The sequence below is a fragment of the Hyperolius riggenbachi genome, chromosome 1, assembly GCF_040937935.1.
Source record: "Hyperolius riggenbachi isolate aHypRig1 chromosome 1, aHypRig1.pri, whole genome shotgun sequence".
NCBI lineage: Eukaryota > Metazoa > Chordata > Amphibia > Anura > Hyperoliidae > Hyperolius > Hyperolius riggenbachi.
The window spans coordinates 236,119,956-236,133,329 of NC_090646.1; the positions used below are offsets into that span (position 1 = coordinate 236,119,956).

General features: G+C 43.6%; 1 protein-coding gene across 1 annotated transcript in view; it reads left to right on the plus strand.

The window, feature by feature from the left end:
- The first annotated feature begins 888 nt into the window (after positions 1–888).
- LOC137547313 (NACHT, LRR and PYD domains-containing protein 3-like) overlaps positions 889–13,374 on the plus strand; it is a 90,741-nt gene continuing 78,255 nt past the window's right edge. The window contains exon 1 of the mRNA XM_068270767.1: positions 889–1,091. Within this exon, the coding sequence (XP_068126868.1) occupies positions 1,027–1,091 (65 nt within the window). The 5' untranslated portion in view covers positions 889–1,026. The remainder of the gene's footprint in view (positions 1,092–13,374) is intronic.

Below are 13,374 nucleotides of genomic sequence, written 5' to 3' on the forward strand. Positions count from 1 at the left end.
TAGTTGTCATCACTCCGAAGTGAAAGTCCTGCGCATGTGCGGTTCAGTCTTAGAGAACTGCGCATGTTCAGGACTCTCACAGTTGCCAGCGTGATGATGCGTAGCGTACGCAGCGGGGGCGCGCATGGGTTACTTCAAGCCAAAGTCCCGATTAACGGAGCTGCAAGCAGGATCGAGAGAGGAGCCAGGAAGATGCCGGGTGACCTCAGGGGCTACGAGGGCTTGAGAAAGCCCCAGGTAAGTCCTAATGGTGATTTTAGGCAGAGCTCAGGGTCCCTTTAACTGTCCCTCAGAGGGACTCACAATCTAATCCCTAATAAAAGCCATGGCGTTCATTACTTCACGCTTGTGTTATGTCTTTATGTTAGTGGCTCCCATATGACTTCTCATGCACAAGCACAAGCTGTCTACGCGCAGTGTAGCCACGCCCGTACATGGATGGGAACGTTTCCTGAGAGGATCGGTGGGTTACAGGAGGATCGTAGGATAAGTATCTAACTATTGTCTTTTTTTGTACTCACAAGTTTACTTTTGGGGGTTTTATATGTTAGTACTGAGGTGGTAAAAGACTACCACCGGTGCACATCTTTTGGATGCACATTACGTCTTATTATTACTAGATGTTTAGTGTACAGATCTTTCAGCAGGAACTATATGCTTGCTATGCCACATTTCATGAAACATTCGTCAGAAGGTGGCAGCTTAGCTAAAGTGTTGGAGCTAGGTGGAAGTACTGTATAACAGAAACTGATGTTTGGATATTGTTTAAAAACGAAACTTGAGAAATCCACACTGCATTCCTTAGCAGGCTGTTCTCTTGAAGCACTGCTGGCAATTTGTTGGAGTGCTGGGTGTGTCACAATGATTCTGAGCACGTCACATGCATAGAGCCAAAGGGGAATACAGGGGGAAGCACAGGCACTGTGAAATCTGTGTTGTTTTCACTTTTGAACACCGGAATCCAGGATGACTGCCTTTGGATTAGTTAACAGAAAATTGTACTCCAGCTAACAGGAAGCACACTACATGGATGAGGAGCTGGAGTGCTCTGGTGGGGAGCACACTGTGCTGAACAGCTGGCATAACCAAGGGTAAGTTATACAGTGTCATGTGGCCAGTCCCTCATGCTTGTGTACTCTGTTGTTAGTTACTTAAATCCTATTCATTCAACAGGTAAACTAACTGCTGCTTCACTTTTGCCCCTGTTTTTTTGCATTGATAGTGATACATTTGCTGCATTATAACCATAAAGCAGTTTTCAAAGACAATGAAAATCTGTAACGACCATAAGCATACAACAGGCAATGTATCTTAAAAGGACAATTGATTTTAAATGTTACTTTGGATAGCTAACGCAGTGCGATTACATTATATTGTAATGGTACATTCACATCGGCACATTAGCAATGTGGTGCAGTGGAATATGTTGGCACAACACGATGCATGCAGTGCGATACTAGACAATGTGGACGCTGACAGTTGCAGTAAAGCATATTTTGTATGTACTCACTGTATGTGTCACACTATACACATAACAAGCAATGACACTTCCCCCTACGTTGCAATCCTGTTTTTACAGGGAATGTATTGCAATGCCCCAGTGTGAACCTAGCCTTATGCTAGGTACACACCATACAATTTTCTGGCAGATGTACCTGCCAGATCGTTTTTTTCCAACATGTCCGATCTGAATTCTGATGGATTTTCTGATCAATTTCCGTTCACTTCTATGGAAATCGATGGGACATGTTGGGAGGAATCGATCTGGCAGGTAAATCTGCCAGAAAATTGTATGGTGTGTACCTAGCATTAAAGTTTGCTTGTCTTTTACAAGGGGAACTGGATTAAAGGAATTAGGGAGCTGTTGAAATAAAAAAGTTAAAGTGTTAAGCAGGCCATACATGCATTGATTTTCTGCGTGAATTCCCAGCAGATTTAATCACTGGGATCTAATTGGCAAGAAATCTATAGCACATCAGGCCTCATTGATCATAATCAAGGATGTGATAAATAATAATAATAATAATAATAATAATAATAATAATAATAATAATGTGATACTTCAATCAGGTCTATTATTGCCAGTGACAAACAATACAGGAAACAGGCAAGGTAGAGACTCCCCAGACAGTGGCAAGTCAGATAATCCAGAGGTCAGGGTAGACAAACATAATCCAGGAGCAGGCTAAGGCCACAGAACGAGGTCATTACACACATGTTCAAGACACATTACAAAATCAGGATTACTTATCTACATGATAAGATCAGTGTGTGTGTGTGTGTGTGTGTGTGTGTGTGTGTGTGTGTGTGTGTGTGTGTGTGTGTGTGTGTGTGTGTGTGTGTGTGTGTGTGTGTGTGTGTGTGTGTGTGTGTGTGTTGACATGTATGGTGGTACCAATGCATACAATCTATATCAGTCAAATATGAATCATTTACCTGATCTGAAGCACATGCAATAGTGTATGGTGTAGGCCCGGTTTTACCTCACAGGAGCCTATAGGCACATATATCCTGGCACCTTAGACTTCGCTCTCCGTGAACCCACACACCACAAAACTGCATCACCCTTACCATCCCTTACTTCTCTTGCCCATCATAGGTAGCTATAAGTGCCCCTTAGTATTAGGTAGCCAGAAGTACCCTCACTATTCAGTAACTAGATGTGCCCCCAAGTATTAGGTAGATAGAGGAACCTCAGTATAACGTAGCTAGAGGTGTCTCTGACTGAAGGGAGATCTTATCAGTGGAATGCCGAGAGCAGGCTGAGTAACCTCTCATTTACACTCATCAGGGAAGTAGGGAGAGAGGCACTGTTAGAGGGGTGTGAGCCGCCTTTTCATCATCGGGCGCCTGTAAGCACGTGCCTACAGTGCCTTATGGTAAATCCGGCCCTGGTATGGTGGGTTTCATTTGTGAGAGTACCTAATAAATGGCAGTGTCTGTGTCTAAACATAATCAACTCATGGCTCATGCTTAAGAAACAAAAATATGGCCAGCTCTACATATGCATGTTTGTTATTTAAATGATGAAAATGTGCCTAGTAATCAGTGTGGTCAGTTACATGTCACGCTTTTCTTGCTTTCGCCAGTCTTGGGTTTTTCAGAGAAATGCGTAGGCTCACTTCAGACTAGCTTTTCTATAAATAGGACATTCTAGAAACTAAAAAAGTAACTACGCTTGTAGAATTCTTTCCCAATCTGTGAAGTCTGGTTTAATAATAACAAACAATGCAGAAGTGACCCATCTGTAATATGCACAGATCAGAAAACACAATGTAGCGGTGGCCGGTATAAGCATGTAGTAAAGGGGACTAGTTTTAAGTTCTTGCTTTATAGAGATGCACTAGGAAGACAAAAACATAAAACTGCATTAAGTGCATTTTAATTTTAAACTCAATCAAAATCGCTCAGAAAGCTGGCTATAACATAACCTTTGATTAAGGTTCACAGTAGCTTACAAATGACACCCCAGCATAGTGCATTGAGAAAGTCTGCAGTGGGCAAGGGTAATGCATATGGGGTATGGCCTAACTAACAAGCAATGAGGAGTGTGATCCAGGGGACTGTTCCCACCTATCGGTTTTGGCTGCACAGAGGCAACTCCCTTATAGCCATACAGCCCCACTGAATATAATCACGGCTGGCAGAGGGGGCATATGGAAATGGCATAGGCAAACTTTGAATAATGATCTAAATTTAAATTGAAGAGTGAACGCCAACTTACTAAGAAATGAACAGTTTTAATTGTTTTGCTAATTTCATTTTAATGAAAAGAGGCAACAATCCTTAAACAGCACATTAAATAAAAGTTATGCATTGTTTTGCATGTCATTGAGTGCAACACGTTTTTAATCCCCTACAACCCAGATAGAATTCTTGCTCTTACAGATTTGTTATGTGCCTATGTGACACACTAGATTACTTTAAATCAATTACAGGCATTCCTGATCTCAACTCATTATGTTCATAAAGCACACCTGTCCATAGAATCAGTTGCTTTCATTACAACCTCCCCATCACCATAAGAAAGAACAAAGAGCCGTCGAAGGACATAGGGGACATAGGGGCAAGATTGTAGACCTTCCCAATGATGGAATGGGGTTCAAAACCATTAGCAATAAGCTTGGTTGGAAGGTGAAAATTGTTGGTGCAACTACTCAGAAATGGAAGAAATATAAAATAATAGTCATTTGCCTTCTTTCTGGAGCTCCATGCAAGATCTTGGCTCATGAGATGTGGACGATCATGATAATGGTGAGGGAGAAAGTGCTGTGGTCAGATGATGCTAAATAACGCAAACAGTCATGTTTGGTGGAAGGGAAATTCTGACCATAACTGAAAGAACAGTCTAGCATGGAAGTGAAACCATTTTGCTTTGCAGCTGTTTTTCTTCTAAAGGAACAGGACAACTGCCGCACAGTGGACACTACATTGAGGGGCCAATGAACTTTGTTTTGAATGACAACCTCCATCCCTCAGGCAGAACACTGAAGATGGGTCGTGGATGGGTATTCCAGCATGACAAATGACCCACAATGCATGGCAACAAAGGAAGGAGTGTCACAAAAAGAAATACAAGGTCTTGGCGGGGTCTACCCAGTTTCCAGACCTTAATCCAAAAGGAAATCTGTTGAGGGAGCTGAAGATTTGAGTTGTTAAATATCAGCTTCAAAACCTTAGTGAATTGGAGAGGATCTGCAAAGATGAGTGGACCAAAATGCGTCCTAAGATGTGTGCAAACTTGGTGGCCAACTATAAGAAACGTCTTCCCTCTGTGATTGCCAACAAGGGTTTTGCCACCTAGTACTAAATCATCTTTTGATAGGGGACCAAATACTCATTTCACTCATTACAATACACATCAAGCTTTGGGGCACTGAGTTTTTGAGGGTTCTTTTGATGTTATTCCGTCTCTCACAGGTACAATAAACCTACCATTATATACAGTAATTTCTTGGTCAGAAAGCAAAATCAGCAGGGGATCAAATACATCTTTATCTAACTATAAGTATCAAAGCAATAGTGAAACAGACTTTGAAGGGTATACCTTATTCTTTCCCGTAGCTAATGTTAGTGTTTAAATCAGTTTTAATTTTAACTTAATTCCAGCCAAAACATTTGTTAGTTTTGGATAGTGTGGATAAAGCCCATAGCCTATTTTTCATGTTGTCTTCCTCTGTTAATATTGGAGAATATTCATCTCACTTTCGTCAAAGAACCAACAAGGCTTTAATACAGGTAACAGCAATCAAATGACAGCAGTAAGGATATCACTTTCCCATGCAATAAAAAAGTATTTTTTTTTTTTTTTTTTCCTCTTTCTCTGTTGGAGAGATTTACCTAATTTTCCCTTAGGACATAAATTAAGAGAAATTCCACCAAATTCCCACACAGACATTAAAAAAAACTTCAAAAAAGGTGTAACCCCTTAGCACATACAGCTGGTCAATGACGTAGTGATAATTTTTTGATGATGGAATGTCTATGTCAATTTTATTTATGTAGCTTTGAACAAATGAAGTGAAGTAGCTGATGATTTTGATTGGTCCAGTTTTAAACTTTATACATTTGCATACAATTGATGTACATTTTTAGCTCTCATTGACCAGCTCAATCTCCACACTATCCAAACCAAAAAAAAACATTTGTCTAAAGTTGGGCTTTAAAGGGATCCTGAGCTTTTATTAAAAAATGAAATCGGGACTTACCCGGGGCTTCCTCCAGCCCTTCGTAGCCCGCGAGGTTCCTTAGTGTCTTCTGGGTCCCGGGACACTGGTGAATCCGGTAGGTGCGCCACTTTGGCAAAAGTCATGCATGCGCAGTACAGGCACCCAGCCGTCCATCACCTGTGGCATCATCATGCGCATCACCCTAAAGGTCCTGCGGCGTACAGACTTTCTAGTACCGGACATGCGCAGGACCCTTATGGCAGCATGCGTGATGATGCCACAGATGATGGATTGCTGAGTCTCTGTAATGCGCATGCACGACTTTTGCCAAAGTCGCACACCTATCGGAGCCGTTGGCGGGACCACAGAGGGGACCCAGAGGACAACGAGGGACGACAACGAGGGACCTCACGGGCTACGGTGGGCTGGAGAAAGTCCCAGGTATTTCCCAATTTCATTTTTAATCACTGTTCAGGGTCCCTTTAAAGCAATAGCACTCGACATCCGCTCTGTATTCTCTCCAGTAATTTAAACTGTGCAGGATGTACTACACTATTAAGGGGCTCTGCATCCAGGCTATTATAGCCAATGTAGGAGCTTACCTGTGTACATCCGGCTCAGTATAGCAAGTTTAAATGCGACCTGTATGTGGAATAGCTACACCACAATTGTTTGTGGGGGATCAGCAAAGAGCTCCACATTATAGATATAGGTCTCTACCTACATATGATCTGATCAAACTTGCTGAGGACTAACTTTATGTATGCGCTTCCTCGTGTTTTGAGCAATTAGCTCTTTTATATACAAGCAAATCACTTGTGTTCTTTAGTACCTATAGGGCCTGTCCTTTTGGACTAAGTGTTTGTTTTACATTCCTGGTACAATTCTTTCTCGGTTTGTGTTTGTCCCTTTAAAGCAACAAAGAAAAGGCACATCCAAAGTTAACATTTATTGGTTCCATGTAAAATGGCCAACGTTACGGACCCACTTCCTTTGCAGGAACTTTTGCATATCAGCAGACAGATCTTTGCCTCCGAGTTTGACCCACCCCTATACTACATCATTGGGCTAAATTTTGACCCTCTACATCACAGTCAGCAGACACATGGCAGCCAATCAGGCTGCACTCCCTCCTGGAGCCCCCCTCCCCCTTGTAAAAGGCAGCAGCATCAGCAATGTTCTCACTCTGTGTGCTGCTGTATTAGTGAGAAAAAGGAGAGATAGGGAAAGCGATAGTTAGGAGGTCTGTTAGCTTGCTCCTTGCTTATATTTGTTGATGAAAAGCACCCCAAAACTGCTCTTTTGAGAGCTAATGTTCTTCTGATGTGTTTTTTTTTTTTTGTGTGTATGCCACTGACACTGCATATACAGCCCTGTCTGTCGCAGCTGGCCCTTGCTAATTGCTGTACTGTGCCAGGCCCAGCACATTCAGTGCCTAGTTTGACTGCTGCATGCTGTTTTAGATACCAGTCCGTGCATACCTTTCACTGCCTCTGTGTGACTGCACTTTGTATTATACCACCAGCAGTCAGGTCAAAAAAGTGTTCAGTACCTCACCTTAATCAAAATGAATGAGGCATGGATCCCGGAGGGCTACTGCCTGCCCGAAGACTAAGTCAGTCCCCACACACAGCATCTCTGCCTGCATGCCGTGTGGCTGCCTGCCCGAAGACTAAGTCAGTCCCCACACACAGCATCTCTGCCTGCATGCCGTGTGGCTGCCTGCCCGAAGACTAAGTCAGTCCCCACACACAGCATCTCTGCCTGCATGCCGTGTGGCTGCCTGCCCGAAGACTAAGTCAGTCCCCACACACAGCATCTCTGCCTGCACGCCGTGTGGCTGCCTGCCCCAAGACTAAGTCAGTCCCCACACAGCATCTCTGCCTGCAGGCCACTTGGCTGCCTTCTCCGCCACCACCAACAGGGTCCAGCTTGCATTTTCATTTTAATCAGTTAGCTAATCAAATAGTATCAATCTTGTTTTCAGTTCTTTATTATTACTATGTTTGACTTAAAAAAAAAAAGAAAGAGAAAAACACTTAATGTTATAAAACTCAAGTATCTTGTGTTTCCAGAACTGTTGGAAATTTGAGGTTATGATTCACAGGGAGTAATTTCTCATGACAGGAAGTCATTACTCACTTTTATTGAGAAGTCAAAACCAGAGCCGGACAACTACTCAACAACTGCAATATTCTGCAATGGTTGCTATGAATAATTTGTAGCAAATATCTTTCTTTACATAATTTCCCTCTTCAGACTGCTGTGCTGATACTCTTATAATCATGTTTGAAAACGCCTCTTCTCAGGGCCAGTTCTCTCATAAAGCATCAGGCGCAGAGATAACAGGGGCAGCATGTTTGTACTGTGTTTACACTAGCAGCATGCAGTCAGTGTAGGAGAAGAAGCGAGAGGAGAGTGAACGAAGTGAAGAGTTCATCATTGGGGTAAAAGCAGCTTGTTGTGCTGTGTGAGGAGTCTGACAATGAGTGAGGAGGGGGAAGGCAGGAGAGCAGCAGTGTTTCATTTGACTTGCACAGAAGATGGGAGGGGGTGGCACTGCTGTCCTGACTGAGGAAGAATGGAGTGGCTGAGGGTGAGCAGTTTGTTTGTTACAGACTTGCAGCCAGCCGGCATGTTATTGTGTTGAGCTGCAGCATGTCATGTCTCTGGTTGTTGCATGTGCTCCCTTGCTGACTGAGAACATTAAATGAAGTTGGGTGCAGCATAAATTGTTGGGGGGCAGGCTGGTTAGGGGGCGCATCCTCACAAGTTTGCCTCAGGCAGCAAAAAGTCTAGAACTGGCCCTGCCTCTTCTGGAGTATATTAGACTAGTCACAGTTGTTCCTGTTTATGTGTATTGATTTGCTAATATAAAACAATAATATGTTCATATTACATGGCTCTGGAACCCTTCACTTGATACAGTAGGGTTGCAAGGTGGGTACCCAAGCACACACTCCTGAAGATTAGTCAGAGAGATAATAAAGGAACAGGTAGCTTGACTGACATATCCAAAGATAAAAGCTAATGCTGGGAATACACCATGAGTTTTCTGGCAGGTAGATAGTTCGATAGATAATTTCCAACAGGTCCGCTCTGATTTTGATCGTTTTTCTAATAGAAGTGAAGGGAAATCGATCAGAAAAACCATCAGAAAAGTGATCGGAAAATAAATCTGCCAAAAAAATGAATTGTGTATTCCCAGCATTACTCAAGGAACAATAGAGACTGCCTTGGAGAGCTTGCTTATGATATGCACAGCAGGAGGCATTTTGGATGGCCAAGGTCACACTAATTAGCAGATTAGCAGAATCACATGAGATTTCCACTATGTTCTATGAGGAAAACTCTGCTAATGCTTGGGAAGGCTTTTTGGTCCCTTTTATCCCCTATACATTCCTAGTAGTTTGGGTCACCCTGAGCTGCTTTGTTACTCTGTAATAGTGTTGGGCGAACAGTGTTCGCCACTGTTCGGGTTCTGCAGAACATCACCCTGTTCGGGTGATGTTCAAGTTCGGCCGAACACCTAATGGTGTTCGGCCAAACTGTTCGGGTTCGCCCGAACTTCTCAATGGCCGGCCGAACAGGGCCCCTGTTTGGCCGAACAGGGCCCTGTTCGGCCGAATACGGCCCCCCTATGGGGTCGCAGGCATAAGGGGGGAGCATGCCCCGATCGCGGGGGGGGGTCAGAAATTCCCCCCACCCCCTCCGCTAGCGCTCCCCCCCACTTCCCCATAAAAAAAGTTTAATGCAAGTTAAATAGTACCGGTGGCTGGCAGTGAAGTGAGGAGGAGGAGTCCGAGTAGTAGAGAGTGACGCGTTGAGGCCGGGCAGCGGGCGGTTCAGCGGTAGTACCCTTGTGGTACTTCCGCCCTTTCTCTGACCTCACGTCCTCTACGTGATGACGCATACGAGGGTACGCGTGACGCGTACCCTCGTATGCAGAGGACGTGAGGTCAGAGAAAGGGCGGAAGTACCACAAGGGTACTACCGCTGAACCGCCCGCTGCCCGGCCTCAACGCGTCACTCTCCTACTCGGACTCCTCCTCCTCACTCCACTGCCAGCCACCGGTACTATTTAACTTGCATTAAACTTTTTTTATGGGGAAGCGGGCAGAGGGGGGAGCGCTAGCGGAGGGGGTGGGGGGAATTTCCGACCCCCCCGCGATCGGGGCATGCTCCCCCCGTATGCCTGCGACCCCATAGGGCCCCCAAAATGGGCATGTTCGGGGGTCCCATTGACTTCCATTGAGTTCGGGGTTCGGGCCGAACATGCCGAACATCTGGCCCATGTTCGGCCTGTTCGGCCCAAACCCGAACATCCAGGTGTTCGCCCAACACTACTCTGTAATGCTTGGGAATACACGGTTCGATTTTGAGCCATTAAGATGGCTCGATAGATAATTTACGATATGTCCGATCACCGTTCGATCATTATGCCGCTCGATTTCTCATTGAAGTGAATTTTAAAAAGATAAGAAAAACGAGCGGAAGATATGAATCAAGCGGGCAAAACGATCGGGTGCAGAATCGAGTGCCAGAATCGACCCCTGTATTCCCAGCATAAGTGTGACCCTGGCCTAAGGGAAAAACATCAACTTTTCAGTGGCAGAAGAAGCAGATTTAAAGCCTGTCTAATTGCCCCCTCATCTGTGACTAATCACAACTTGATTAGATTTGATCTCTGCCCTGTGCCACCTGATTGCCACAGCAAATAAGGCGGATAAGCTCATTTGAAAGCACAGGATGTTTACAAAATGTTTGCTTCCATGAAAGCAGGAAGTAGAAACAGTGCGGTTTTATTGCAGGATTTGTATCAGCTATAACAAATATTTTTTTTCTTTAAAAGGTTATTAAGCTGTTGGGTATCTTTTAGAGCAAAGAAGTTCTGAGTTTAGGTCCACTTTGTTGGTCGTATCCACAAAACATCCACAAAAGTCACACAGACTGGTCTGTCATCCAGCAATACAGAGGCCTATTTGGACAAGTGCAGGCTCCCACATTCTTCTAATCTTTTAACAGAACTTCACCAAGATTAGTGTGTTGGAATGGACATCACATTTAATTGGTTAATTGCTCTTTTAACACACATTACTCTAATAAATCATGTACATTTTAGGGAAGCAAGTCAGATTTTCAGAATAGTCTACAATTAGATAAGGCAGTAAATCTTACAGCGCAGTGATCAGTGCTTTTAAGTGTAATATGTAAGTAAATATTAATATTTTCAGAACATATTTCTTTAGACAATCAATAAACACTGTATAGTGCTTGATACTGTGCCCTGCCTTGTCTTGTGCTGCTGTAAACGTTCTCACCAGGATTGTCTTATGCCTTCTGGCTGTCTGTAATCTGCCTCTTCTGACCTGTATGGAACACACAGATGACATGAAACACATTACCATATTTTTCGGCATATTAGACGCTCCGGGCCATAAGATGCACCTAGGTTTAGAGGGCAAAAAACAGGGGGGAAAATATACTAAACCTGGTGTGTCCCCCTTGTACCTCATGTGTCCTCCTGTGTCCCGCATGTGTCCTCCTGTGTCCTCCATGTGTCTTCTTCTGTCCTCATGTGTGCTTTTCTGTCCCCATGTGTTCCCTTCTGTCCCCATGTAACCTTTTGTGACCTATGTGTCCCCTTCTGTCCCCCATGTTCTCCTTTGCTCTGCCTAAATAAATGAAGGCAGCGGCAGCACGGCTCACCTAATCCATCATAGCCCACTGTGATCAGAGACCTCTTCTCTCCCTCACTGCTCCCCTAGTGCTGGCTTCTGCTGATCGTGTCATCATGCTGATCACCGCAGGCTTTGATGGATTAGGTGAGCCGTGCTGCAGCTGCTTTCATTCATTCAGGGGAGCGAAGGTGAACACAGTGGAGCAGAGGAGACATGGGGACAATACAGGGAGTCACCGACATCGCGGCGGGATGGGGGTTCGTATCAGCGGGTGTTCGTAACCTGTATTTGGCATACAAGACGCAGTGACTTTTTCTCACCATTTTTGGGGGACAAAAGTGCGTCTTACATGCCAAAAAATATGGTATAAATTATGCATTGGGTGTAAATGCTGTTTAGAGCAGACAAAAGATTCATCATTAAAAGACATTTTCTTTATTGATATGTTAAAAAAGATTTACTCTTTCAAAAATGGTCAGTGAGATGATGATAATCCTGGCTTGCATGTAAATCTAATGATGCAAATTATCTGCAGCTTGGAACTGAGCTAATCAAGTGCATTTCCTTTCTTTTTTGATTGGCCAACTTTCAATCTGCATACAGTATGTTTTATTCTGCATACAGTTTCATGCAAGCCTGAACTGTTAAAATCTTAGTGATCATCTGTTGTGTCCATTTTCCAGTAATGGGCAATTCCAGGTAATGGCCAGCAAGAAGGTGGTTTCATCACTTGGCGCCTCAGCAACTCTATAGTGTGTACCCTGTGCAAGAGTAATTTGGGGTTTTGGCAGTCACCGAACCCCAAAATACTTCTCACTCCGTTTTGCTAGGACTTGGAGGGAGAACAATATTTAATGCCGCCAAGAATTTGAGCGGTAGCAGGGTGAGCCATCATTTGGCTCACCCTGCGCCCAACACAATGGCAGTATCTTCCTTCTCCTAAAAATGACTTTTTAAGATATCCCACAGTTTTATTTTATGTTTAAATCTAGTTTTTAAGTTTTAACTGTTTTATTGTTTTTGCTTACAGACACATTCATTGAAGTATGCCAGAGCTAAATATCCATGAACTATTGACCCTTTTTATCTCTTTCCTGCTCTTAGAAGCCATTTTCTGCTAGGAAAGTGTTTTATAGTTGGAATTTCTTATCAGTGAGGGTCACACTGTAGTCACTTCCTGTCTGAGTCAGGACTGAGTCAGCTACTTACATACCTGATATTTAACTCTTTCAGGCAGAGAAATAAATAAAGGAACACAGCATAGTTATTTGTGTGCTTGGCATTGTACCCATGTCTATCTAACTTTTTGCGTCTTAAATATAGGCCTCATGTCTAAAAACAAATCATTTTTGTTAGCCTTATAGTGTGACTTGTCCGTGTTTTTATACAGAATTTTCCTGTATTTTCATGGAACTTATGACAAAAGTGTATTGGAGTCCTTATTTTTCTACAATAATTTTGCAAACCACACAAAAAAAAACAGTTTTTGTCTTTTTTTGCAGTGTTTAGTCACCTGAAAAATACTATGGTTCTATACAATATCATTTTATTTTACATTGGCCCGGTTGTACAAGGCAACAAAGTACAAGGCAAAGATTTTTTGGCAAAAAATAAAAACCAGAATCACAAACAATTGGGATTTTCAGTTTCCTTTAAAATCTGCTTTTCCACTAGCAATTGCTAGCGTTCACGCTGAACGCTAGCGATTGCTGAATCGCAATTACCGGCGATTCCCCGACGTTCGCGGCCGCGATTTTGCTTTGCTATGCACTGCATAGCAAAATCGCGGCAAATATCACTCCGCCGCACGTTCGTGTTCCCGGCAAAAACGAATCGCGGTAGTGGAAATGACCTACCGCGATTCCTATGTTAAAAAGCAAACCGTAGCGATTGTAAAATCGCTAGTGGTTTGCGTTTTTGCGATTCAGCCAGCGCAAACGCGCTGGTGGAAAAGGGCCCTTAGAGCTGCCCACACAGTAAGATCCACTTCGAAGTTATCTTCTGCTATGCCTGTGGCACGTGCT